This window comes from Stegastes partitus, unplaced genomic scaffold (genome assembly GCF_000690725.1).
Source record: "Stegastes partitus isolate 25-593 unplaced genomic scaffold, Stegastes_partitus-1.0.2 Scaffold285, whole genome shotgun sequence".
Lineage (NCBI taxonomy): Eukaryota > Metazoa > Chordata > Actinopteri > Pomacentridae > Stegastes > Stegastes partitus.
The window spans coordinates 586,163-612,266 of NW_007578016.1; the positions used below are offsets into that span (position 1 = coordinate 586,163).

At 40.8% G+C, this 26,104-nt stretch overlaps 1 protein-coding gene across 1 annotated transcript; it reads left to right on the plus strand.

Annotated features, from left to right (window-relative positions):
• Positions 1-2,837: 2,837 nt before the first annotated feature.
• On the plus strand, positions 2,838-24,913 carry LOC103358002 (calmodulin-regulated spectrin-associated protein 1-B-like; the record flags this gene model as incomplete). The annotated part of the gene is made up of 19 exons (XM_008282788.1): positions 2,838-3,108; positions 3,634-3,839; positions 12,743-13,005; positions 14,616-14,777; positions 14,862-14,942; positions 16,347-16,379; positions 17,378-17,519; positions 18,806-18,945; positions 19,487-19,583; positions 19,686-19,812; positions 20,226-20,287; positions 20,895-20,979; positions 21,102-22,246; positions 22,283-23,505; positions 23,592-23,728; positions 23,837-24,045; positions 24,204-24,266; positions 24,604-24,691; positions 24,792-24,913. Coding segments are annotated over exons 2-19 (4,384 nt in total), but the record flags the coding sequence as incomplete, so codon positions are not given.
• Between the last annotated feature and the right edge of the window lie 1,191 nt (positions 24,914-26,104).

Genomic DNA, 26,104 nt, shown 5'->3' on the forward strand with positions numbered 1-26,104 from the left:
CCTGCTCCTTACAGTGTAATGCTTTACCTCCACTCCTACCTCTTTAATACGCTCTTTCAAACCACCCCTATCCAAAATTACATTTAAATATTGCAAATTTAGTGTACTGAATATTAAAAATGTGACATATTCAATACAGTATTACATAGTTGAAAATAACTCCATCTGCCTATGTGTGCATTGTAAATTTGGATATGAATGAAATGGTTCATATAAAGTGCTACAACACTGCAATTGTTGGTATTCGGGAAACACTAGACATGTCAAGATTCATATTCAGTCTTCAAACATGTCACTTGTTTAACTTTAACCTGTTTTTACTGTTCTGTGAAATGAAATAAAGACCAACAGTGGTACATTTCAATAATATATTTAGTCATACTGTTGAGTGGTCTCTGATGGATTATTAAAACAGATTTAGAACTGTAGATAATGGCCATTTTACACATTTGGGTTATTCCATCTCAAATCATGCAACTTTTACAACAATTTCTGCTTGACAATCTCTGATTTGCATTAAGTTTCAGGAGAAAATATGGATTTCATTTTAGATTGATATATCAAATACTGCTTTGCCCACATTTTTTTGTGCATTGAAACTTGAGGCTATGTTGGAATGAAAATATCTCACAAACTTAAAATATGAATATTTATTAAGATGTTTGAGAAATTTTAGTTTGATATAACAAGTACTTTTCAAGGTCATATTTTGAAAATTGCATATCGACCCACTTCGAGAATGAATTTTATTTTTATTTTTTTCACACATAAAAATCTGAGGCCATAAGGAAAAGAGCAGGAGGTGAATAACAAGGAGGCCCTGCTCTATTCTGAAAAAAAAACAAAGGCCCAATGGGGAAAGAAAGCCAATAAGGCAGGTGAGGAGAACAAACATGTTCAAGAACAAGCAGCTTCTGATTTGCTCCTTCAGCTGATTGTTGGATCATAACTGCTTCACAGTTCAGCAGAATATGACATTACATTTACACTCAGAAAAACCGGAACATTTTTGTTTATAGCATTAATCTGACACGTTTCAGACCTTAGTGACATTATCACCTGTAACTTGACAAACATTTCACAATATTTTAGATACCTGTAGGTGGCGCTGCATCACCTGGACACATCCTGGGCCTGATCTCACGGGGTCGCCTGGGTGACGGAGTGTGATGTTGAAACAGTCCAGGAAGCATCACGGAGGATGTGTTCAGGTGCATCAACATGATGTACTGTATGTTAAAAAAAGATAAGTGTGTATTTAAAACATAGCAAATGTTTAGCAAGTAGTTTATAAAAAAATACTGATAAACTTCACTGTCACAGTTTAACTTGTTTATATTTTACAAGGCATAAACAATTATGATCAGAGCTTAAAATATTGACTTTTAAACTACAGTTGAATATTTCACATCCCTCTCACTGAGCATAGTTTATACCTACACTGCTGTCTACAGAGAAATGTGTCAATATAAACACATTTATGACATTCTGACATTGCCTTTTCTCGGCCTAAACAATCATTATCAGAGCTTGACACACCTACTGCATAAATAACAATCAGATACAACAGTGAAAACTCATTCCAGCATCTGGCTGAACATGCCAATAGCAGAACATTAATCTGTCATCATTTTATATCCATATAATCATGATGCTATGCTGTGAAATCAATCAAATGGGCCTTAGTTTTGGTTTCAGAAAATCCCCAAAACAAATTTTCTTCTTCTGACAACAGACAAATTTTGCTTCAAAATAATAAAAATGCATAATTAAGAGGCCCTTACAGTCAGATACAACACAGATGCTCTGGGGATTGTAGGTATCTGTTCTGGTGGTGAGGAGAGCAACAGGAGTTTCTGTGATATCTGGCTTCTCTTCCTTCTGCAAAATACAAACAACCCAATTACGAAGAGAGGTCAAGTAGCGAGATTTCAAACGGTTTCTTAAACTGAATACCCACCACTGCCTCCTTCATACTTGAATAGGTTTGCATTTCTTCAGTCTACCTTAATGCATGACTCACAAAGCAACATGTTTTGTGAGCGTTATCAATCATTTCACATTTTGTAACATACAATATGGCACTTCACTGCTATACTAGTATAGTATATAGTGTATAATATAATATAGTAATTCATAGAATAGTATAGCATAGCATAGTATAGTGTAGCATAGTACAGTACATAATAGTATAGTATAGTATAGTATAGTATAGTATAGTTTAGTATAGTATAATATAGTACAGTACATACTAGTATAGTACAGTATACTGTAATATAGTACAGTACATACTACTATAGTACAGCACAGCATAATACAGTATACTATAGTACAGTACATAATATTACAGTACAGCATAGCACAGTATAGTACAGTACAGTACATAATAGTATAATACAGCATAGCATAGTATACTATAGCACAGAACATAATGTTATATTACAGCATAGCTCAGTATAGCATAGTACAGTACATAATAGTACAGTACAGTACAGTACAGTACAGTACAGTACAGTATAGTATAGTATAGTACAGCACAACACAGGTATACTATAGTACAGTACATAATAGAATAGTACAGTTTAGTACAGTGAATTATAGTGTAGTTTATTAGTTTAGTACAGTATATTATAGTGTAGTTTATTAGTTTAGTACAGTATATTATAGTGTTGCCACAAAGCCGTCCAGAGCTGTCCGTCCCTGTCTGCGGACCGTCAGCGCCCCCAGCAGGCGGACAGGTGTGTTGCAGCCGAGCCGACTGAAGGTAACACCCGTCCGTCCCCATAGAGACAGGCTCCTACAACAGGACACCGCTAGTCCTCTGTCAGAGGCGATGACAGCCGCTGTATGAAGCAGCCGGCCGTGGGATATTAATAATTTCCTCGAAAACAGACTTCCGGATGGTTGCCAATCAGATTTTTTATTATTGGATTAACGACCATCAGCCGCCAGCCGCAGCTTTATCCTGAGAGGCCGGAGATTTGTGTCGCTGGGCGGGGAGGAGTCTCTGTTATTTCACCGTTAGCTGAAGCCAGGCCAGCATGTCGGCGTTTTAACACAATACATCAAACACAAAGCAGCGGCGAGGACCCAAATGTGCTCTTAGAGGTGAGTCTCTGTTGCATTTGCCGTCTTAAAATGCGAGGTGTGTGTGCGCAGTTTAGCTAGCTAACCCACCGTCATCACAGTGAACTTAGCGGAGCTAGGTTAACGTTAGGTCAGCCACTGGTCATCCTTTACACCCTGGACCAGCTGGAAAACACCCACCAGTGGCTGTCAAATACGTTAATGTTTTATTTGATCAATAAAACTACATTTACAGTTCATTTATGTCCAGGAGTGCAGCTCTTCATTTCACTTCCACCTGGTCATAATCAACAACATGCAAATAAATGGCTGCTGATTGGGCTTTTAAAGTGCATACATATGGACATGGCACAGGAACCACAGTGATTGACAGCACAGACACCTAATGTACCTGCAGGTCAGACAAGGTGAGTGTGTGTGTTGTGCTTCATGTCATCACAGAGCAGGTGCTGTCAGTGAGCCAGGCCTTGGTTGTTGTTCTTAATATCGATGATGTAATGCTGTTGGCAGCTACTAGCAGTAATGTTTCTGTGTCTCTGTGTGCAGGATGGATGTGGAGGTGAGTGCTGGCAGGGACAGCACCTGGAGGAGAGCAGCAGCAGCAGCAGCAGATGATGATGGTGGTGGTGGTGGTGGTGGTGGAGGAGGAGGAGGCATGGAGGCTCAGGTTGTACCGCTGGAGCTCTACGACTCTGCAAGAGCCAAAATAGACGCAAATCTCCGCTGGCTGTTTGCCAAAGCCTATGGTATAGGTAAGGCTTTCTCTGAGTTTGTCTCGCACCACTGAGACCTTGAATGATGTCCTTTTTTTTCCTCACTACAGTGTTTTTATTTGTTCCATTCATTTATTGGAGCAAACATCAGCTGCACATGAACAGAACTCTGGGGTCAGTGTCACAAAGATCCCTTAGATTGGTCTTTAGAAAACAGTCTGACTGTGTCACACAGCTACATACTGGCTGATTTTATTCCTAAAAGTTACATTACTTAGGTTCACTCTTGAATAAGCTAGTTTTCTAGGAAAAAATCAGACACATGTGCTGATTGGTAGCACAAAATGAAAGCGTGGGTCATAATTTGTGGTTTGTTAATGAGATTACGGAGAAATGAGAAAGGAAAGCGAGCAGTAATGTGTAGGGATACATAAGCAGCAAGTCATTTTTAAGAAAACAATCCCGGGCCTGACTTTGAGACTCCTGCCAACTTATTTTCTTTCTCTAAATTAGGCTTTTTAAAAAAATGTTGTGATGCTTCTTGCTGGATTTTCCCATGAAAATAATGATGCTAACTGTTGAACTGCTGACGTAAATGTTTTCTGCTGGTGTGGAGGAAGCTGAGCAGTTTCTTGGTCTGCCATGTTTTTTTGTTTGAACAAAGCAATGAACATATCCACAATTCAATGTCACTTTGTCCTAATGCAGGTGATCTTGAATGGGATTTGCACAACAGATGAATTTAATCATATATCTGAAGTCTGTTACAGCTTTTTAAAGTGATATCTTCATGCTTGCATGACAGTTTAATTCATTTACAGTGGGAGCTATTTTTTCAGTGTTGTGGTAAATATATTTTTTTATTGATCAGTGATCAGGCAACTATGGCTCTCACTACTATTATGAATGTCCAGATATTTTTGGAAGCCAGTTTCTTTGCACCGTAGATCTCAGTCACAATCAAAATCTATCTTAATGAAACTGGACTCTGATTATGAGACTATGTAGAGTATTTTTAAGTTATAGCCCATATGATATCTGTGTAATATAGACTCTATACAGTAGTTGCATGAACAGACTCCTTGAATCCTATCAAATGAGCCTCAAAAATAACACAGTTTCTGGCATAATTTCCTGGACAGCAGAAACAGTACACCTTCATAAAGCTTCTGTGTTTATCAATGTGCTAAATAATAACAGATTTTTTTGCATAACACCTATTTATATCGTAGTCACCAAGCCTGGCAAGTGTGTTGCAGTATTTGTACTATTAGATGTTATGATTCAGGCCTATCACATCAGTTTAGCATCAGTGAAAAGAGTAAATAATGCAGTCGAATGAATAAATTAGAACTATACATGAGGGGATAAAAAAATTATGTCAACACAATTAGTACACCATTATTCAGTCAGTCAGCAACAGTTTGGATGAAGATGTGATAGTAAACTGAATTAGACACACACACAAAAAGAGTAGGCCTAAGGATGCTATGACAGAGATGCTTTTTGGACTATTTTTTCAACATTTTCTGGACCACAATCATGTCAAAAGAGCTAGAAAGTAATCAACAGATTTAGTTGATAATGAAAAAAAAAGCATTAATTTCAGCTGTATAGTGGAGGATTGGTGTTAAAAGCCGATATACTTGAGCACTGTTCATGTTAGTCACCCTTGTCTTCATGCAGCTCGGATCTCAAGATCAATTTAGTTCATAGATGACTGCCTCCGGTCATCTACAGTCACACTCATAAAATAATAGATAGTCTGTGTCTATTGAGTGGTTTTTCTTTTTAGGTCAGGGTGTCTAAATATGCCATCTATCAATGCAGGAAACTATCAACACCATATCGGTGTCAATAAATAAATATAAATATAATCAGACTTGTTAACTGTGGTCTACAATCTGAAAATATTGTATATTGTGATTTGATTCACAAAGACAAACAGGATGTGTTATATCTAGCTCTGCAGTTTCCATGTAGCTTATCATGTATTAAAGTGGTTATAGATTTATTTATATAGTTCTGTAGTTGATAGACTTACTTAGAAATGTGTCATTGTTTGGTTTGCAATGATAAAAACATTCACAAAGAGGATCACACACTTTGTTGTGCATTTTGTTTTACAGTAAAATATGTAAACAAAGTTTCTGAGGAGAACATTTTCCTACCACGAAGCTCCAGACCTTCATGTTTGTGTGTGAAGACTTAGGCTGACGTTTCGTGATCAGTCTTTTATGCACAGGTCACTAGCCTTGCCAGCTTTGATGAGGTCTTCTAAAACATTAAAAATGATTGCTCCACATAGGCAGGCTGTAAGTAAATGTCTGGAAATTACTCCTCGAATGTGGGTTTTTGTGTCATTCACTGGCTCCTCTCCGAGGAGTGTGAGCAGGAGGTCAGCTGTGCTGTTCATGCAGCCCTGCAAGTCTCTGGGTCTTCATCATCACTATGACAGTGGTGCATTTCGAGGGAAACACACAGGCAGTCGTTTAGAAAAGGAAAACTCATTGTTATCGTATCTGTTTTATGAGTCAGACATACTGTAGTTTAAGTGTTTCCTTCCCTGCAGTGCTGTCTTCTGTGTTGCAGTAGATGACTCGGTAAATTGCCTCTGAGATGGGAACTTGCTTGCGTTGCCATTAAAATGGAAATGTTCTGTTGCAAATATGTTTAGAGGCATTGAAATATGAAAAAGTGTTTTCAAAGTGAAGATTTCCAAACTTTAAAAATCTTTCATCCTATACCAGTGATGCAGCATTTCAGCATCGCTGATATCACGCTGGAGCATTTTAGTGCTTTAGCATTGATGTTGTAAATACCATTAGATCTGTTTTGCTGGTTAAAGCTTTACTTCTCTGTTACTCAACACTGTGTTGACATTCGGAGCCCATAATAAACACCAAACCACCACCATCACCTCATCAAGCTTCTTGCTTGCCTTAATCTGATTGGCTCCTTCTGTCGTCAGTGTGCCAGAAATCCTACTGAGTATTTTAATCAAGTGACTGATTTCTCGCTTTAACTGCAGCCCTTCCTCATAGAATAAACAGCACCAGTGTTGTGTGACTTGCTTTATTATCACCTTGAGTTCTTACAGTGCAAGTAGCTTTGCACACTTCAGAAGCCTGCAATTAGAAATTCTTGTAATTATCAGTTTATCTGCCAATTAGTTTGTTGTTTGGGCAAAGAAACATCTAATCCTTCCAATTAAGAGGCTGAAATTAGGAAATGTTTCAGATTTTACTGAAAAAATGACTTAAATAATGAATTATTTATCAAGATATTTGTAGACGAACTTGCTCTTGAGCAGCAAATTGATTACCCAGGTAGCTGATTCAGCTGTCATGTTTTAAATCCATAAATCATTCTTGGATTGATGATTAAATCCAATATCAAACTATATTGGGTTTAATATCACTTGCAATTGCATTTTAGAAGCTGGCTATATGGAATATTGCTATTTCTGCTTAAAATGATGGATTGTTTATCTAAATGTGCTTTATAACACTTTACTGTAATGCTATATTTTAATTAATTGATCTATTCTCAATCAGTTCTGTGCAGACACTCTTCTGATACTTCACCATATCTGTGCACCTTGCCACAAAGGACTTATTCTAATACCTTTCTATATTTGTTAGCATATTTTGGAAAAAATCTAATTGCAATTTCCTGGTGGATACTGCCATTGGATCTGCAATATAAATATATATATATATTTTAAGTCACGCGTCAGTTAATTATTCACTGTGTCATAGACCACAATCAAAAGAGTAACTGTCATATATCAGGACAGCAAGGATTTTTAAAACCATTGACTTGACCATTTAAATTCAGGCTCAGACATGCTGCAAAATATATATCTTAGATTGCAGCTTTTGCAATTCGCCAGTTTGCTAAGAAAAAGCGACTTTCAGTGAGAATCAGTTCTTCAGCTCTACTCCTCGAATTGTTGTCTCTTAGTCAGGCCTGGTGCCTTTGAGACGCTCCTAACCTGGGGTTTGGTTTATCACGTCATACTGATTCTCCTCTTCCTACTCAGTGTTACCATCACAATACTGTAGTGCTACAGCAGATGTGGACTTTAGATTCAGGAAGAAATTAAAGATTTTGGTTGTTATCCTGCGATACTGTGAGACACCAAACTGACTGGAGCATTATAGTCTGTTTTTAGAGACATATTGTCCTGAGAATGTGATAAGAATATTACATCATTTATGACAACTTAGAAAGTTTCTGTTCCTGTTAGTTCAGTATTATCTACAGTAAATAATCCAACATGTATTGGTAGGATGTGCTTGTTTGTTTTCTGTGATACAATCCCTGGTTTGCAAACAAACACGCAAACACAGCAGCGCTCAGAGGACTGTGCTGTGTGTGAAAGTCAGCACAGCCAGTCACATGTTTAAGTGTTTAATGGGATTGGACCTGAAGGCTTGTGTCTTTGTTCAACACGGCCTGTTTGTTTAGACTCATGACATGTTTATTAATGACCTGTGGAGAAACATCAAAACCTTTTCTAAATGCTATTACAAAAAAGACCACTGGCAATTTTTTTTCTAACTCTACAAAATGCTAACAAGGGAGTTTTTTTCTCTTATTTTCAAAATTGCCTCGGAAAAATAATTTGATTATACAAGTGTGAAGTACTCGTAGATTATTTAATAGTACTTCTTTGGGGTTTCCATTAAATTTGACATCTGGAGTAAACTCTGCACTATACATCTCTTAGTTTTCTGTTTGCATAAAAATGAGCAGCCATGTTTGTTTACATCAGTGCTAGTTCCATATTTGCTTTGTCAGGCTGTGACTTTCAGCTTCAGTACAGAGAAAAATAAATGCCTGTTTATTTACTGAGAATGTACAGTGGTACATTGTGTAGTTATATAATCGTGGATCTTTTATATCAATGCTAGTATTGATATCTGAGAGCATAAATGTTTGATTGTTGATGAAAGCCTTGGCTAATGGCAATGTAATACATAAACAGAAAAAGAACATACAAAGATACGGATCCCTTAAACTTAATAAGAGCACTGTGATGAAGAAAGTTGAAGTGCGTGTCAAAGTTCAGTCCTTGCTACATATCTGGACCAAACAGCAAGACAACCCCATATCTTGTGTTATAAACACAATATGTTTTTAAGTTTAACACTGTAGATTTTGGAATAACTTTCCCACTCATCACTGAACTGTTATTGACTTCCTTGAGTAATGAGTGATTTTTCACAGTGATACTATCTCCAGATGATTATAAGCGTGGTCTTAATGGCGCTTATTACTGTTTTTTTTAAATTGTTTTCATGGCAGCGTTAACTACTGGAGAAAATGCTGCTGAATTCTCACACTAACATTAAGAATTTGCTCAAAGCTGCCAAATCACACATAGAGAATCTGTCCTATTTTCTCTAGTAAACAATTTATACAATCCGCGTAAATATAAGAATATGCTTGAGTCAGAAATGAATATGAACTAACTGTCTGAGACGTGCTGTGCTGGTCTAATCACATGAAATATGTCATTTGTGGCGGAACCCCAAGGGGGTCGCAGTGACGTACAACAATGAAACTTCTCTTGCTTGGCTCAAATGTATTTTGGCTGTCTTGAAATGTGATGTATCTTGCTTTAAAGTATACGCTGATGAAATGTTGGTTTGTTGTGGACAATCACACCAAATCACTGACCTTGAACAAAATTCCCTGGTGTATGCCAATACTCAATAAGCTAATATTTACTAATTTATAATTTTGCCCCGCTTCACTGTGGGATGTAAATAATACATGCAGGCTTTTGTGCCACAACTACAGATAATGTTGATCTTGTGCACAGTAGCTGTATGACATTATGCAATGACATGCTAGTGCCATAAATCATAAAATCAAATGTGAACACACTCTATGTGATGCTTCTAGTATGGATCAGTGGTTATGAATTATACTGAAATGTCTGAGTGCTTGCTCAGTAGCCATACAGAAAGTGGGAACTTGATTAAGCTAAAGAACCTGGCAGATTGATTCCAGTGCTTTCATTGTTTTCGGTTGACTGTTTCTGACTTTCAAGGGTACCTAAGGGTGTATTGGCTTAAAGGCTATACTTTCTCTTCTACATTAGGCTGTCCTTTTGGAGACAATAGTTGCAGCTTTGCCCTGCAGAGCCCAGACTCTTGACAGCTATGCCTTTACTGGCAGCAAGATCTCTGCTGGTCAGTCTGACCTTGTGCCTGGAAGAATAGAAACAAAGACTTTCCCTGCACCCCCTCCTCTTTATAGCCCACACACACACTCACATATGCACACCAGAGGGGGTTTTAATGCTTGGATCAGGTGGATAATAAATATCTAAGGAGTATTAGCAGCTAGGATTAGCGAGGAGAGCCCCCCCCCAATTCTTCTCGGCACACATACACCTCCCGATGTCAGAGACCATAAAACGATCCAATGAGCAGGAGATGGGACAGACACACAACCCAGCCCCCTCCCCCGGCCATGCTGGCATTCCCCATCACCATTACCACGGCAACCAGGGAGGACAAGGGGGCTTTCTGGGACAGCTGAGGCTGAGGAACCAAGAGTGCAAAAATTGGTGCGTTTAAGGAGCTGGAGGAAAACAAGACACATGAAATCAGACGTGGAAGGTTGTACGATGAGCATTATCTCACACGATCTGGGATTGTCGTGCTCATATGGCAGCACTACATCAGCAGAGAGTGAGATAGATCCTGTTTGTAGACTGTGCCAAGCAAGCAGTCTGTTGTAAAAGATGCAGCTGAGGTTTTCACAGCGTGCTGTAGTTCTTATCCAAGCCTGCTGTGTGTGTGCTTTCCACTGAGGGATGACTTGTTTTGTCTCTTTATCTCAGTCAATATGGCAAAATGAGGAAGCATACTTTTGTTATTTCTACTTTAATGCCTTCAGAGCTGTTAAATATTGATGCAAGTATAATTGTTTATCCTCTTCTCCTATTGTCTTTGTTTTGGAGGCTATACAAATCATTTACGACAGCATTTCATTCATCATTGTCACTGTTGAGACCTGGAGACTTGTGACTTTGATAGACACAGACAATGTCAGTGTCTGCAGACTCAACTGCAGTTTTATAGCAACGGTAAATGAGAAAGCAGCAGCACCCTGCTGCCTATGAGGCCTGCTCTATTATCAAAGGAGTAGTTGGACATTTTGGGGGGTACACTTCCTCACTTTCTGCTGAGAGTTAGAAAATAAGATCAATACCATCCTCTTATGAGCATTAACTATAAAGCTGGAGGCAAAGACAGTTAGCTTAGCTTAGCATAAACACTGGAAACGGGCAAGCAGCCTGGCTCTTCACAGGTAAAATAAATCAACCTGTCATATATCTTCATATCTGGTTTAGTCTAAGGCAATTATGGAGACTCCAGGAAGTCACTGTACTTGGCCACTACTGTATTTTCCTGTAATAATCAAACAAGATATAACTTGTTATTTACTCAGCTTTAGATGTGTTCTCAGACTGACATTTTAAAACTTTGGATAGAGTCAGATTAGCTGTTTTGTTTCGCTTTCAGTTCTTATGTCAAGCTAAGCTAACCACCTCCTGGCTCCTGTTTCATATTTAATGGACAGATATGAGAGTGCTATCGATCCTCTTAGCTGGCTAACTGCAAGAAAGAGTACAGCGATCAGCTATAACATTAAAATCACTGACAGGTGAAGTGAATTTAATTGATCATCTCCTTACAATGAACTGTTCTGCTGGGAAACCTTGAGTCATGGCACTCATGTGGTTGTCGCTTTCACATATACCACCCACCTAAATGTTGTGGCCAATCAAGCACAACCTTAATGGCAACAGCACTCCTCAGCAGGAGTGGGCTATGCAATGTCCTGCTCAGTGGCCTGCTCAGGAATGGCTTGTGGAGCAAGACCAAGAAGGCGTGGTGTTGGCCCAGCCTCCAAACTCCCCACGTCCAAACCTGATCCAGCATCTGTGCTGGATGTGCTAGAACAAGCTTGATCCACAGTAGCCAAAGGACCCACTGCCAAGTGAGAGACACCACATCTCCAAGATGTCCTGTGTCCATGGCTAGACATGTCAGGGCTGTTTTGGTGGTATGAAGGGGACCTACACCATACTAGCCTACTGGTTTTGATGTTGTGCCTTGTAAGTGTCTATAAAGCTTGTTGAGTGGATTGGGCATGCATTTACATCTCTGAAATGTATCTGCAAAGTCGACTTTTATCAATCCAGACTAGTGTGGTGGACAGAACGTCTAAAATACAGTCCAGGCTGTTAAATAATCTTCATTTTAGAGATTATTCTGTCATATTAAATACATTTTCAAAAGAAATATCCATCAACCTAAGTTTAAACTTCTGATATGCACACCAGCTGTTAACTTTATCATATTGATTGCTGGTATCTTGCTTGAAAAGAATCAACAGTGTCCATGTTGCCTGATGCCGAAATCTATCCAGACAATGCTGGAAGCTACATTTCCGGAGTGCTTCAGGCCTCAACTTTGGATTAACGTGTCGAAGGCAAATAAAAATAGCTTCCCCATGTCTGTGTCCTCTAGCAGGAAAACACTGTGGTGGCTGGGACAGCACTGTCAGATTATGCATCATCGCTAAGTCCTGTTAGCTCATTGGCTTAAAGCCTCAGGTCCACCTATAGGCCTTCTACCTGGCATGCTTTTCAACCATTGACTTTGTCTCAGCACCTTGCTCTTGCACTGGTTTCTTCTTAGACAGTCTAATACCTAGAAAATCTGCAACTTGGACCTTCTGTGTTATGTAACATGGTGAGACACTGGTGAACACGTGTCTGTACGAGAATAGTTTGAGTGTGGATGCGTGATTTGTGGATTAATACACCTTTGATGAGTAAACAAAATCTCCCATCAATTAGACATTAGATAACTTAACAATACATGGATGCTTGCCCTCTTTCCTCTTTCCAGATCACATCCCTGCAGACCTGCGGGACCCCTTCTATACAGACCAGTATGAGCAGGAACACATCAAGCCCCCCATCATCCGCCTGCTGCTGTCCGGAGAGCTCTACTGCCGTGTGTGTGGACTCATCCTTCACGCTGAGCAGGCTGCCTCGCTCCAAAGCCACCAGTCTGTCATCCAGAACCTGTCCAGGAAAGGCATCTATGTCCTGGAGACCGACAACACTCCTGTGTCTGATCGGGATCTCAGTTCGTCCCCCATAAAAATGGTTGGTCATACCAAATGTCTAATTAAATACCAGCATTAGCAATTTAATTACTGCATTGTACATTAACTTAGAAAATAGAATGTGTCAGCCAGTCGAGCACCAGGGGATGCTGTAGTTACACTGTAGATAGTTTTGCCTCTGCATTTCACAATTCCTTTTCTGATATTTATTTATAATCTACTGGTGTTTTGCTGAAATCAGTATTTTTAGGAAGCTGAAGTTCAGTCTCAAAAAATCATATACCTGTCAGGTTCCCCGTGCAAACACTGTCTGATCTGTTAGCCACTCAGCAGCAGAGAGAGATCGAGAGAGAGACGAGCCATTTTCTCTTTCAGTCTGAGGATGAAAGCAGCACAACTGTCTAGAAAGCTTCAAGCAGCAATTTAAAAACCAAGCAGCAGTATTGATGATTGACATTAAAATGCAGATACCACTTTGTTGTCTAGATTTAAGAAACCTAAATTTTTACAGCAAGTTTAGCGAAGTTTTGACAACTCTCAGATACTTTCAGATTCTGTGATTAGTATTTTATCAGCTGTAACTGCTATAAAATCACACCAAACATTGCCTGCTTCCAAACACAATGACCTGTTACCTGACAGATAATGTGAGTGCTTATTGGTTTGTTGTATCATTTTTAAAGTCAGAGTTCAGCTTAATATTCATTGTGTCATTGATGTAAATTGTGCTGAAGTGTTACCATGTGAGACGCCATCAAAAGTGTGGCTGCCACACAAAGAAGGGGCCATTCATTTGTAAAACCATTGACACACAGTTTAAACCAAAGTGGACATGTTGCACGACGTTAACCTCAATTGCAGCATTTGCAATTTGCTAATCACACTGTTTTGTATCATGATTTTTGGATGCCAGCATTGTTTAATAGCTTGTTTCACTGCCCAAACAAGCCAAAAGATGTTAAAATCTTGCTGTAATAATTGTTAGCCAGGAAACATTCATGTTTCTACAAACTAGGGTGCATTCTCTGCAGTAGTATAACCTAGTGAACTGAAAACCCACACTTACCATCTGGTAACAGGCTAAAATGACTTTCCTCTCCAAAGTCAAAAGGGAGCCAAGACCACTGGAATAAATAATGCATCAGTGAATGTGACTGTTTTGCAGGTTTTAGAGTCTGTAACTAAAATATTAATGAGGCAAAATGAACCAAAGGCTCAGCGTTTTTCATTTAATATTATCCTACTCTGGTGAGGTATTAGTTGTATCCCACAGGTGTGGAAACACAACAGGACACGAGTTGGCTGAGAAGCAACAGTTTAAGCTGTTTTGATCAGAAATTTAAAAAATGTTAGATGAATGTGGTTCTTGGTTTTGCTTGCACCTGAGCTTGAATAATATCAAGCTGAATAATATCAAGCTCAGGAAGAGAGACAGAAGAGCATGATTACATGTAAACTAACACCAACTAACAATTACTTATCAGTTTTTTTCAGACTGTCTATTAAAAGCAGACTTGTGATTCTAAAATTATCAGTGTGTATGTGGAATGTAGGAATAGTAGCAGGTTTGGATTACCTAAATGAGACTGAAAATGCCTACCAAATCATTGTTTCCACAACTCAGACAGCTGAAAATCTCTGTTCCACCAGAGCTCCCACATCCACCTCATTGATTCCCTGATGATGGCCTACACAGTGGAGATGATCAGCATAGAGAAGGTGGTGTCCAGTGTCAAGCGCTTTTCAAACTTCAGTGCCTCCAAGGAACTTCCTTTTGACCTGGAAGATGCAATGGTCTTTTGGATTAACAAGGTAACAACCAAACATGGGTGTTAAAGTTGTCTGGGGTTTTTGCCTTCTTGTTTTTGCGCTGACACAGCATCTTTGTTGCTTCAGGTGAACATTAAGATGAGGGAGATCATGGAAAAGGAGTGTAAAATGAAGCAGCATCTGCTTGACTCTCCCAGCCACCAGAAGGTAAAACACAATGTGACGATTTGGTCTTTCCCCTTGTCTCACACTCTGTCTCTTTCGCTCAGTGTCTCACAACAAAAGCTTCCTCTGTGTTGACTCGTGTCTTTCTTTAGTGATGGTATTGCTTTCGTCCGTTGTCCCTCTGGCTATAATGTTACACCATGCATTTCATCCTTATGTGTATTACCTGTCAGATCCGCTGCTCCTGCTTGCATTGTGATCCTCACGTCACCTTCTGATCACAGATTAACGTGTGCTTTTGAGGTCATGTGTGGACAGCCTGTGTCAGAGGTTTTAAAAAGTCTGACAGTGCGGGCTCTCCACTTATAACTATAAAGCTCAAACACACTCCTGCACAGTTTGTTTTTTTTCCCGCTGCTAGAGCTTCATCAGGCAAATGGTTTGTTCCAGAGAGTAGCAGTCTTAAGATTAAGATGGCTTTGTAACAAACCATTTGCCTGATGAAGATGTAGCACTGAAAGTTGCAAATTATTGTATTTGTATTTTTGCGAGGTAGACCGTGTGCAGGAGTCAGTTTGAAACGTTTTGACCTGCTGGTCCTGCTCCTATGCACCTGTCTCATGGAATAGATGTGAAAAAAGTTCCTTTGTCTTAAATCCCAACTAGTAACTCCCATTTTTATTCTTTACTCTAGTTTGATTTAGTAAGTATGCCATATCATGCACTATATTTTGAATCTACAGTTCCAGTAATTTGGAGACTTTGGGAAATATAATGTTGCCATCAGCTTGTTATTGCTGGGCTACAACTTTGCAAACCCATTTTTAAGATTACACAGGTATCGGCATTAGTGTTTTGTGAAACTGGCACTATTAAAAGTATGCTTAATTGGCTATTAGCAGTTCCAGTTTGCAATGCACCCATAATGTGCAAACAGTTACAGCTTAATTGCTTTAATACTATAGAAAACATAAAGTGGTGATCTCAAGTTGTGGGGTGTTAGACATAAAAGTATATCATGTGTTCAGATCCAATGAAGCTCTGAGTCCTAGAATGAGTTCAGAGTTTGATACAAACTGCAGCTAATGCCTCATGTCTCTCCGTCTGCCTCCTTGATGTGCCTCCAAATTTGAAACCCTCCATTCTGTTGACTCGAACTGAGCCAGAAGAGCAGTGTTAGCACAGTGTCTTATTGGACTACCTCTTCAGTCATCTTTCAAAGGGTTATGCTGTTAGTTAGTTTCCTGTTATTGTATAACTAGATTGTCTTGACTCTTTCACTTTAATCCTTTCCACTTATCTTTACCCTCAGATCTGTCTCCTCTCTAACAGGAGATAATCTGATTCCTTGTTGCTGTATCTGACCCTTGACTTGTCTGCTGCTCTTCCTGTTTGTATCTCCCCCTCCTCCCAAAATTCCTTCCCTTCGTGCCTCTTGGATACTAGTCTCCCTCCAAATGGTACTGGAAGCTTGTACCTGTAAGTGCAACTGCTTACAATCTTCTGTGTGACTGTTTGTGTGTCTGTCTGATGTGTATGTTGTTGTTGTAGGTCAGTGTTTGATGGGGTGGTACATTGGAGAGCTAGGGTAAAAATAAACTCTAATAGGATTAAGGGGAAAAAAGCCAGAGATAAAAAAAAAAAAAACAAGCCTTTTTTTTCTGGATGCATAAATGCAGTAATGTGAAGATGACACAGTGCCCCCTAGTGGCAAAGGAGGAAACACCACGCTCATAAAGTTTTCACTGCTTGCTTGCTTTCACATTGAAACCCTTCAGTAATTCTGTTCATTTTCAGCTGAGCTTTTCCATTCATAACCTGCTTTTTCCAAAACATCCACACGTCTCTGTACTTTCTTTTTTGTTGCTATTCATTGGAGCTGAAATAAGCAAACACATCATCACCATAAAGCAACTTATACGGAACCCAGTGTTTGAATGGCTCTACCCGTCCACTCACGGCTTGTCTCACTTCATCACTAACTTCCTCCCGATCATTTCTTTCTTCCCTCACCAGCCTGATATAATGCATGCTCTGGCCCACTGCTTATTGGAGCCTGTGGAGTTCTCTCGTGTGGTAATGTACTCACGTTTTCTTTATTTCATTCCGACCTTTTTTTATTTTTCCCTTTCATACCTACCGGTTACTAAACCCACCTTCTCCTTACTCAAACTGTCATACCTAACCATCGTTTCCAGTCATTATGACACACATTATTACACCACATGAGAGTTCAAATGCTCAAGGGACCACACTAAAAGACTCCCCCTGCCCTGATCTGATACCACATAAATAAAACCCATGATGCACTAGATGCCAATTACACCTACTCTAGAGTATTTGTGTGAAAGAGAGGCAGAGAATAATTTACAAAGTGAGAAATGTTGTGTTTATGTGTAACAAGCGAGCATGTGACTCAGTGTTTGATTAGATAAGTTTGTTTACACTGTAAATTTGGGCTCTCTCCTGCTGTGTAGGTGCGTTACCGCAGAGATCACCTGTCGGGTCGGACACTTCAGCACTTCCCCCTGTTGGACGACCTGTTGAAGGATGTGTGTGACGGCACTGCTCTGCTGGCTGTGATCCACTTCTATTGCCCAGAACTCATCAGACTGGAAGGTACAGTTACACTGAGTCACTTGATCCACCGAAAAAATGCTACAGGATACTAAAGCGTTTCACTTTCTGAAGCTAAAGTCCAACACTCTTTCTCCAGACTTTATATGATCCTTTAACAGAATTGTTGGACATTTTGGAAAAATACAATTAAGTTTTTCCATCTCAAATTATCAGGGGCCTTCTGCTCGACCATCTCAGATTTGCTTGAAACCTTTTTGTAAAATAAACTATGGAAATTTGAAATGGTATGTGTGAAGTATTACATTGAAAAAAGTCAATCTTTGAAGAAGAAAAAAGTCCCATCTTTGAGCACCAATTAACAAAAAAGAAAATTTAAGTCTGTTAGGAATCTTTTCTAAACCATGTGGAGTTGCATGTCACAGTGATAACTGCAAAAGAAATTACACAAAACTGTATGACAGGTGTTCTCCAAACCAAGGTTCATGCCTACAAAGTTGGACTGAAAATGATAAATATACTCACATTAAAAAAATGTTTTCCTAGTTTCTTTGCAGAACCATGATGAAACTCCGTTCTACTTGGATTAGGCTATCTACCAAAATGTTTGTTTCAGCAATACAGTAGGTCATATATGCACAATCAGTTGTGAAAGTTTAACAACAGTACCTTTCTTCTCATTTTTGTGACCAAGTATTTCACATAAAAAATATTCTGTATGTTTTGTTTTGTATTGTGACATACAACTACATATGGTTCAGAAAATATGACTAGTTGATTAATGCATTATACATGTTTTTGTTCATATTTGCCCAAAGATGGGACTTTTCATGATGGCTTCATTATTTTCATATATGAACTCAGCCATAATCAGACTGTTTAATATACTGGTCCAATATTCTGAATCAATAGCATGATCAGAAATAACAGTGAAAATATCAGACTTCTATCTTTAATAGTGCTTGAGATATTGTCACCCAAACATAGCCTCAAATTTCAATGTGTGACAAAAATGGGCTGAAATTGGGGCATTTTTAAATGTTTTTAATCTTAGGCAGTATTTGATAAATCAAGCTACAATTTCCCAAATATCGTCATGAATATCCAGATTTTATACCATAAAAAAATCAGGCCAATCTGAGATGGTTGAGAAGAAATTGTTATGTCTGGGTGTTAAGTTTGAAGCTAGAGTCAGGAGACCATCAGAGGATTTCCAGATCCAGTCTTAAACCTCTCAAACTGCTCACAGCTCTTGATATACATTTAAACTATCATAATGCACAGTATTAGTGTGAATGTATTGACCATTGTTGTCCTGTTCTATGCAGATATCTGTCTGAAGGAGGTTCCCTCCATAGCAGACAGTGTATACAACATCCAGCTACTGAGTGAGTTTTCTACTGAGTACCTGAACAAATGTTTTTATTTGAAACCTGAGGACCTGCTGTACTCTGCACCAGTACTAAAGGTGAGTCTAAAAACTCTTTCTTTGTCACTTACCTGATTGCGATTTTAAAGTAAAATTTGCAAAGCTTAAATAGTTTGAACTAATACTGCCGCTGTAGTTTTATTGGAATACATTTACATTTTATATCTCTTTCAGCATATTCATGGGTTTCACTGCTACTTCGTTTGGCGGAACCAAAAGATTATAGTGGCTAATGGTAGCTAATATCAGATATTTAATGCAGTTTAACCCACATTACTCTGCCACTTTGCCAACATTATCACTCTGCTTGTGCAACTGTTAGACTGCATAAAACATGAAATGAGCACACCATGCTTTTCAAGGAGAGATGTTCATAGTTTTATTCTTGTAGTGCCGTTTATCTACAGTCCAGTAATCTGTTAATTTGTCTTTAAAGCAACTGAAGAGAAACTCAACTTGTCATTATTCTGTCACTATACCATTCAGCGAAAATGACAAAGCCTCACTTAAAGAAACAGACTCGAGTGTTTTATTGTCACGTCTTGCTATCAATCCTGACCTGGTTAATTATGTCTTGCAGAATAATGTCATGGTCTTCATTGCTGAGCTTTTCTGGTGGTTTGAGAATGTGAAGCCAGACTTTGTACAGCCCAGGGATCTCCAGGAAGTCAAAGATGGTACAGCATACACTCCACTGTGTATTAAATTGTAGCTGCAGCATTTTGCTGTGTTAGAGGCGCTCTTTTAACGGGTCGTATCCCCTTCTGCTGTTTTCACAGTGAGACTGTTGCTGCAGCCTAAAAGTTCTCGATCCTATGTGCCCATCTCTAACGTTACCAAACGAAGCTTCATGACATCATCAAACTCTGCAGACGTTTTGACCACGCCACCGAGCCCTGACCTCAGGTATCATACAGTAGTAGAAGCTTTACAGAAACGCAGCACAGATTAATGTTCAAGTTGCTGATTTACTCATTAATGCTGCTTTTCAATAATAGAATTGTTTTACGGCACCACCTGTCTATTGAGAATTTCCATTTGCATATTTGTGTGTTTGTAATGTAAAACGTATTGTTGAGTATAGAACTTAAGGAAATTACATATTACATTCCTAGTACTCATACTTTAGTTCGTAAAAGTTTGAACACCTTTATATGTGATATACATTTAAATCTGGTATTTTTTGCTTATTTTTACTGTAGATTACCAAAGCACTTTCATGATACTCACTGCTGTCATATTATAAATACCTTTGCGCTACACATGTGGTGGCACGTTTCCAAAGACAAAACCCAGATCTCTCCATCTTTCTCTTACAGCACTAAACAAAGCTCAACAAGCCCATCTCACCCTTTACTTCCCCTGAGACAGAGACAACAGAAGGTGGTTGAGGAGAGCACTTCAGGTAATATAAGCAAATATTTACTCACGCTCTGCAGCTGCTGCTGCCTCAAGTCACAAATAAAGGTCTTTTTTTGAGGAAGGACCACAGCTTCAAATGAGATTAACTGTTTATTGTAGAGGAGTAACCAGGGATTTTGGAGCAGGATGATGATTGCAGTGTTAGGAAGGTTTCAGGATGAATAATGGCTTCTGTGGTCAGTAGACCCCCAAGGGACCCTGAGAGAGATGATATAGAGAGAGAGAAAAGAGGAAGATGAGGCGAGGTGTGGAAAAGGAGAACCATCCGGTGTGCTGGGCAGGAACTCATTTATAGACATTTGATGTAAAGTGTTTGATTTGTGGCACTGTTGCTGAACTTCAGCTAAACATACAGGAGAATTGAGAAAGGGAAGATTGAGAGCAGGAGGAACATTTGGATCTGTGGTGGTGATGGAAGTTGTTAAGTTGTATGAAAGTTTGGTTGTAACCTTTGAAAATAATAGACTTTGCCTGTGCAATATTCCATCTAGGGAGTTCCTCCCCAAAGGTTATCTTGTTGAAAAAAATCCAGTTGCAGTGTTTCTAATCTGGATCATATTTTCTCCACACAGTGGTGAGAAATAGGTCCAACTCTCTCGCAGATGGACAACATCAGGGCTCCATATTGGCTTGGCCGGAGAGAAGGGCGAGGTGAGCAACGGGATTACAGTCATCACAATTTCTGTAGCAGCAAAGAAGAATATAACAGACAAATTCTTATAACTGAACTCACCTAACTCATATTTATCTCTCTGTCCCACTACCCCATTCAGACCTTTATCCCAGCAAGCCCCCTACGCTCTGCATTTTGCCAGAGAGGACGACGCCGACAGTATCAGCCTCGCTCGCTCCATCAGCAAAGACAGCTTAGCCTCTAACATCATGAGCATTACCCCCAAACACATGCTGGGATCAGGTCTGTCTCAGCACAGACTCAGTGGTCAAAGCTTACTCAGTCACATGCGCATAGAGGACGAAGAAGAGGAAATAGAGGAGGAGGAACTGGTTGCCGTCATCCACCCTTCTGCCTTTTCTCGAAAAAGAATTGGGAGTGACATGGAGCAGGATGAGCTGGAAATACAGAGTGCAGCCTCCACCTCCAGGGTTCCCAATACTTCTTGCTCTCCCCGCCTTGACACGGGTCCCTTTACTCTGGATCACCAGGCAGACAGCTACTATCTAGAGCCTTTGATGCCCGCCGTCCCTAAGCCGGCCAAAGAGAAGAGCATCAGCCTGAACAAGCAGGAGGAGAGCGGTGAAAGTCGCTTTAGACCAGCAGCAGGTGCGAGGAAAGCAACTATCAGTGTCCCAGGCACCTCACAGAGAAAATCCCCTGTGGCTGAGTCAAGCAGAAGTGTCTGCACACCCACACTGATGGTAGAATCAGTCCCTACATCTCTCAGGCCACCCACAGAGGGCTCAACTGGCATCTCTCAGTCTGTGACGAAACAGCCTCAAGGCTTTTTCCTTCATTTGTCAGGAGAGTCAGACTGCCACAGTCCTTTCTCCACTGTGCTGGAGGCTGGGCATGACTCTGACTCTGACATTGCAGACCTTGAGGAAGACGATGAGGAGGACGATCAGATGGAGCTGACTAAAGAGGTGCTGAAGAGAGGAAGGGGGAGGTTCTTAGAGGAGGGAGACTTGGCTGAGTTTGGGGAGGGAGAAGGGGAGTCTGCCAAACTGAGGGAAGACTTGAAGGTGAGCGAGCGGGAGGATAAGGAGGATGGCAGCGGACGTTCGAGCCCTTGCCCCAGCACCATATCTTGGGCGAGCAGCTGCAGCGCTTCAGGCAGTGCCAGTGTCAAGATGACGAGCTTTGCAGAGAGAAAGCTCCTGAAACTTGGCCTCCGTGATGGATACTCAAGCACCAGCAGCTCCCAGAAGACCACACCAGATGGCTCTGAGGTTGCCCCCTGCCCTCCCTGGCAACTGAGGAGTGAACCCACCTCAGGTTGGCTGGGGAAGGAGCCTAGCACTGTGTTGGGGAAGAATATGATGGCGAGTCCTCCAGTTGTGCCTTCAGAGCTGCTGCAACTTCACATGCAGCTAGAAGAGCAAAGACGTGCAATAGAGTATCAGAAGAAGAAGATGGAAACCTTATCGGCAAGGCAGAGACTAAAGCTGGGGAAAGCTGCGTTCTTGAACATTGTTAAGAAGGGTGGAGGGAGGAGTGATACACTTCCTTTACCACTGAAACACTCCCAGGAATCCTCAGAGGTAACAGCTGCTGACAGGAGTAAATCAAAGACACAGTCCTGCAGGGATGATTCCTGTCTTGATGCTCTGAAGGTGCAGGCAAGAGCAGGTCAAACACACGGAGGACAGATGAACCGAGACAACAGGTTGAACGCCATGTCTGAAGATAGCATGGCTGAACCCGACTTGAACGAGTGCTCCCGCTCCATAGATCTACTTAATGAAGCTATCAGTTCTATTCAGCAGCAGATGATGCAGCTCTCCTTCCAGCAAGACCTGCTGATGAAGCAGAGTGTGGTCTCCCCTCCAGACCCTGTACAACCAGACCTGACGAAGCAGAGTGTGGTCTCCCCTCCAGACTGTGTACAAACAGACCCAAGCACAAACCCCAACACAGCGCAACCAGAACTCTCTACCTCAGACTCCAGATCTTATGCAGTTCACTTTGTAGATATCAGCGGCAGAAACTCTGTCCCCGCTCGCCGTCCTCCCAAGCTTAGCTCCAGCCAGCGCGGCAAAGCCTCTCAGTGGAAACAGAGTAAAGAACACAGCAAGACGTCTGCGTCGAAGTTAAGCGTCCCGTCCTCAGACTGCGCACTTTCTGCTGGAGAGCCTGAGACAGGGAGCATCGCCGAGAGCTCCAGAACTGATAGAAACGTTCAGAGAAGCACCACCTTCAGAGTCCACGATAGCAGCGGAGAAGGAACTGGGCGCTCCTCAGACAAACCCCAATCACAGGACCCACCGGTCATCTCCAGCACATCCAACTCTGTGTCACAGGATGCAGAACGCCAGGAGCTCAAAGCTGTCAGCTCAGGGAAAGAGTTTGTTGGTGGGGATGACTCTGCTAGAGCTAAGGGTCAACTTATTGAGGTTGACTTGTCGGGGGTGAAGGAGCCACTGGAGGATGGCAGCACAGACGTTACAGACTGCATGGCAGAAGGAGAACAGAAGAATGTGTTGGGCTTCTTCTTTAAGGTAAAGTCCACATGTTTGCATTTACATCGTGCTTCTGTGTGTGACTTGTGATGCAGCATATCAAGATCATCTTTTTTATCTTCAAGGATGATGAGAAGGCAGAGGATGAAATGGCGAAACGTCGAGCGGCCTTCCTCCTTAAACAGCAGCGCAAAGCTGAGGAGGCAAGAGTACGCAAACAGCAGCAAGAGGTCGAGAGCGAACTCAAGCGCGATGAGGCTCGGTACGTTTTCACACACGCTAACACGAATGAGGAGGCTAAGGTGTGTGTAAGGGTTTGTTTTTGTAGCAGAGTGGAAATCTGTGTTAAAACTCCTTCTCTTTGTTAAAGGCGTAAAGCAGAAGAGGACCGTATTCGTAAGGAGGAAGAGAAGGCGCGGCGAGAGCTAATTAAACAGGAATACCTGCGGAGGAAGCAGCAAGCCCTCATGGAGGAGCAGGGCCTGGTCAAACCTCGCCCACGGACTAAATCCCGCAGGAACAGGCCTAAATCACTGCACCGGGAAGAGTCCAGCAGCCTCTCCAAAGTATCCACCACCCGTAAGAACATCTTGCACTATCTAGTTCTTCATGTTGCCTTCAGTATTGTGTGTTTAGATCTGTGTGCTTGTGTACGTAATGTGACAGACTGCTGTGTGCGTTCAGTTCACTCGTGTGCTCTGTGTCGTCCTCTGAGTCTGTGCATGTGTGTTGTGCAGGTAATTCTCTGAAGGTGTCCATGTTGATCAAAGCCCAGGGCTCAGCAGCAGGCTGCAGGGGAGGTGAACCTTCTAACCTGCTCTGCATGATGTGATATCAAGCGCACACAGCTGATAACGATAGTTTATGTAACAAACTCTGGAAGTCAGCCATGGATTGAATGCTAGAAAGATCAATGAGTCTTTTTACAGCAGCCAAGTCTGCCTTCCTTTTGATCAATCTGTCATTCTGTCATTCGTGTTACAGGGTTATGAACTGTTCAAAGTTAACTTTATAGTATAAATTTGGGTCTTTGCTTGTTCTGAAAATACAGTAGATCAGTTGTGGAACTGAGCAAACAACAATGTTATCTTGTTTACAAAAGTAATTGGTGCTAAATCCTTCTGTCTCCATTTTCAGCTGATCTGAGCTGCAGTTATCGAGGTTCTACGCTGTCTTTGGCGACTGAGCCAGACAGTGTCATCTCTGGAGGGGCAGAATCACACAGGTGAGAATTCCTGTGTATAAACACAGAGATGAGTTGGTAATCTGTTTTAGTCTTGTGGGTCCTTGTCGTTTTTGGATTGACGTATCGGTGTGTATTTTAGGGCTGGGTCTGTGTGCTCTATGGAGTCATTCCCCCTGCTGAGCAGGGCGTCCAGCAGGAACATGGAGCGAGACTGGGAGAACGGCTCCATAGCCTCGTCCATCACTTCAACTGAGTACAATGGTAAGTGGAAATGCATTAAAATTATTATTATTTTTTTTTTTTTAAATTCATTTTCAGGATCACAAAACAGTCAGGTGTGAGATCAGGTTCAACATTATGTTATCAATACAAAGAATACTTGTATATGTCTGATTTGGTCGCACATCTAAAGGGTCAGTGTGCAGGATTTAGTGGTATCTAGTAGTTGTATCTAGTGGTATTTAGTGAGGCTGCAGAAAAGGCAGCACCCAATGAAATACCCTTCCCTCAACCCTCTCTTTCCAAATTTGTAGAAGAACCTACAAGGGCTGCCAGTTTAAAGCAAAACATAAAAGATTAGTCTCTTCTCGGTTATTGTAGAAACGTGGCAGCACAACGTAGAACCCTCTGTAGATAATAGAAGTTAATTTCAAGCTTACAAAAACACAATTATTGGTAACATGATCAAACAATAATAAAAACATAGTTATTAATATTATATTCAATTTATGTTCTCTCTTAAGTCCTACAAACTGGACCTTTAAATCCTTCGTATGAAATTTTGGTTCATGTGTTTATTTGCTTTTTTGCTAAAATTGCAAAAGAAGATTGATAACACTTTCATATTAGTATGCTACATTTAAAACCACAACCAACAAAGGATTTGTATAGGGGTCAGCATGTTTGTTAAATTTAAAGAAAAATTTAAATGTATGACAACAAATTGTGGTTTTATGAGGGGAAATGTCCTTTAACAGCTGCCTAATTAGGCCAAATACCTGCTGCACTTCATGAGTTGCTCAAAGAACTAGCGGAGTTTGCAGGAGATTACTGTGCCTAGTGCTGTTTGAAACCTTTATGCTAATCTAAGCTTATCGAGTCCTAATGCCAGTTTTATGGTTAAGACACTGATATTAGAGTGGTATTTGCATCTAACTTAGCAAGAAAGCAATTAAGCCTACCTCCTATTCTGTTGTTAAAAAGAAAACAAAAACAATTAAAGCCGCAAGCGGCGATGGACGGGTCCTCGCCCTACGCTTGTCGACCTTCGCGCACGGCGGGACTGTGATCCAGCATGTCGAGTTTGGGGCAGATCGGAGCAAGTGTGGCCTAGTTGCGAGCCACTTCCTGTTTAGTGGTGAGCCGCGGCGGCGTGCGTGTTGGCCGGGGTGGAAACGAGCTCTGGCTGAGACTCGGAGCACGTGTGTAAAATTTCAGGCCGATTGGAGCACA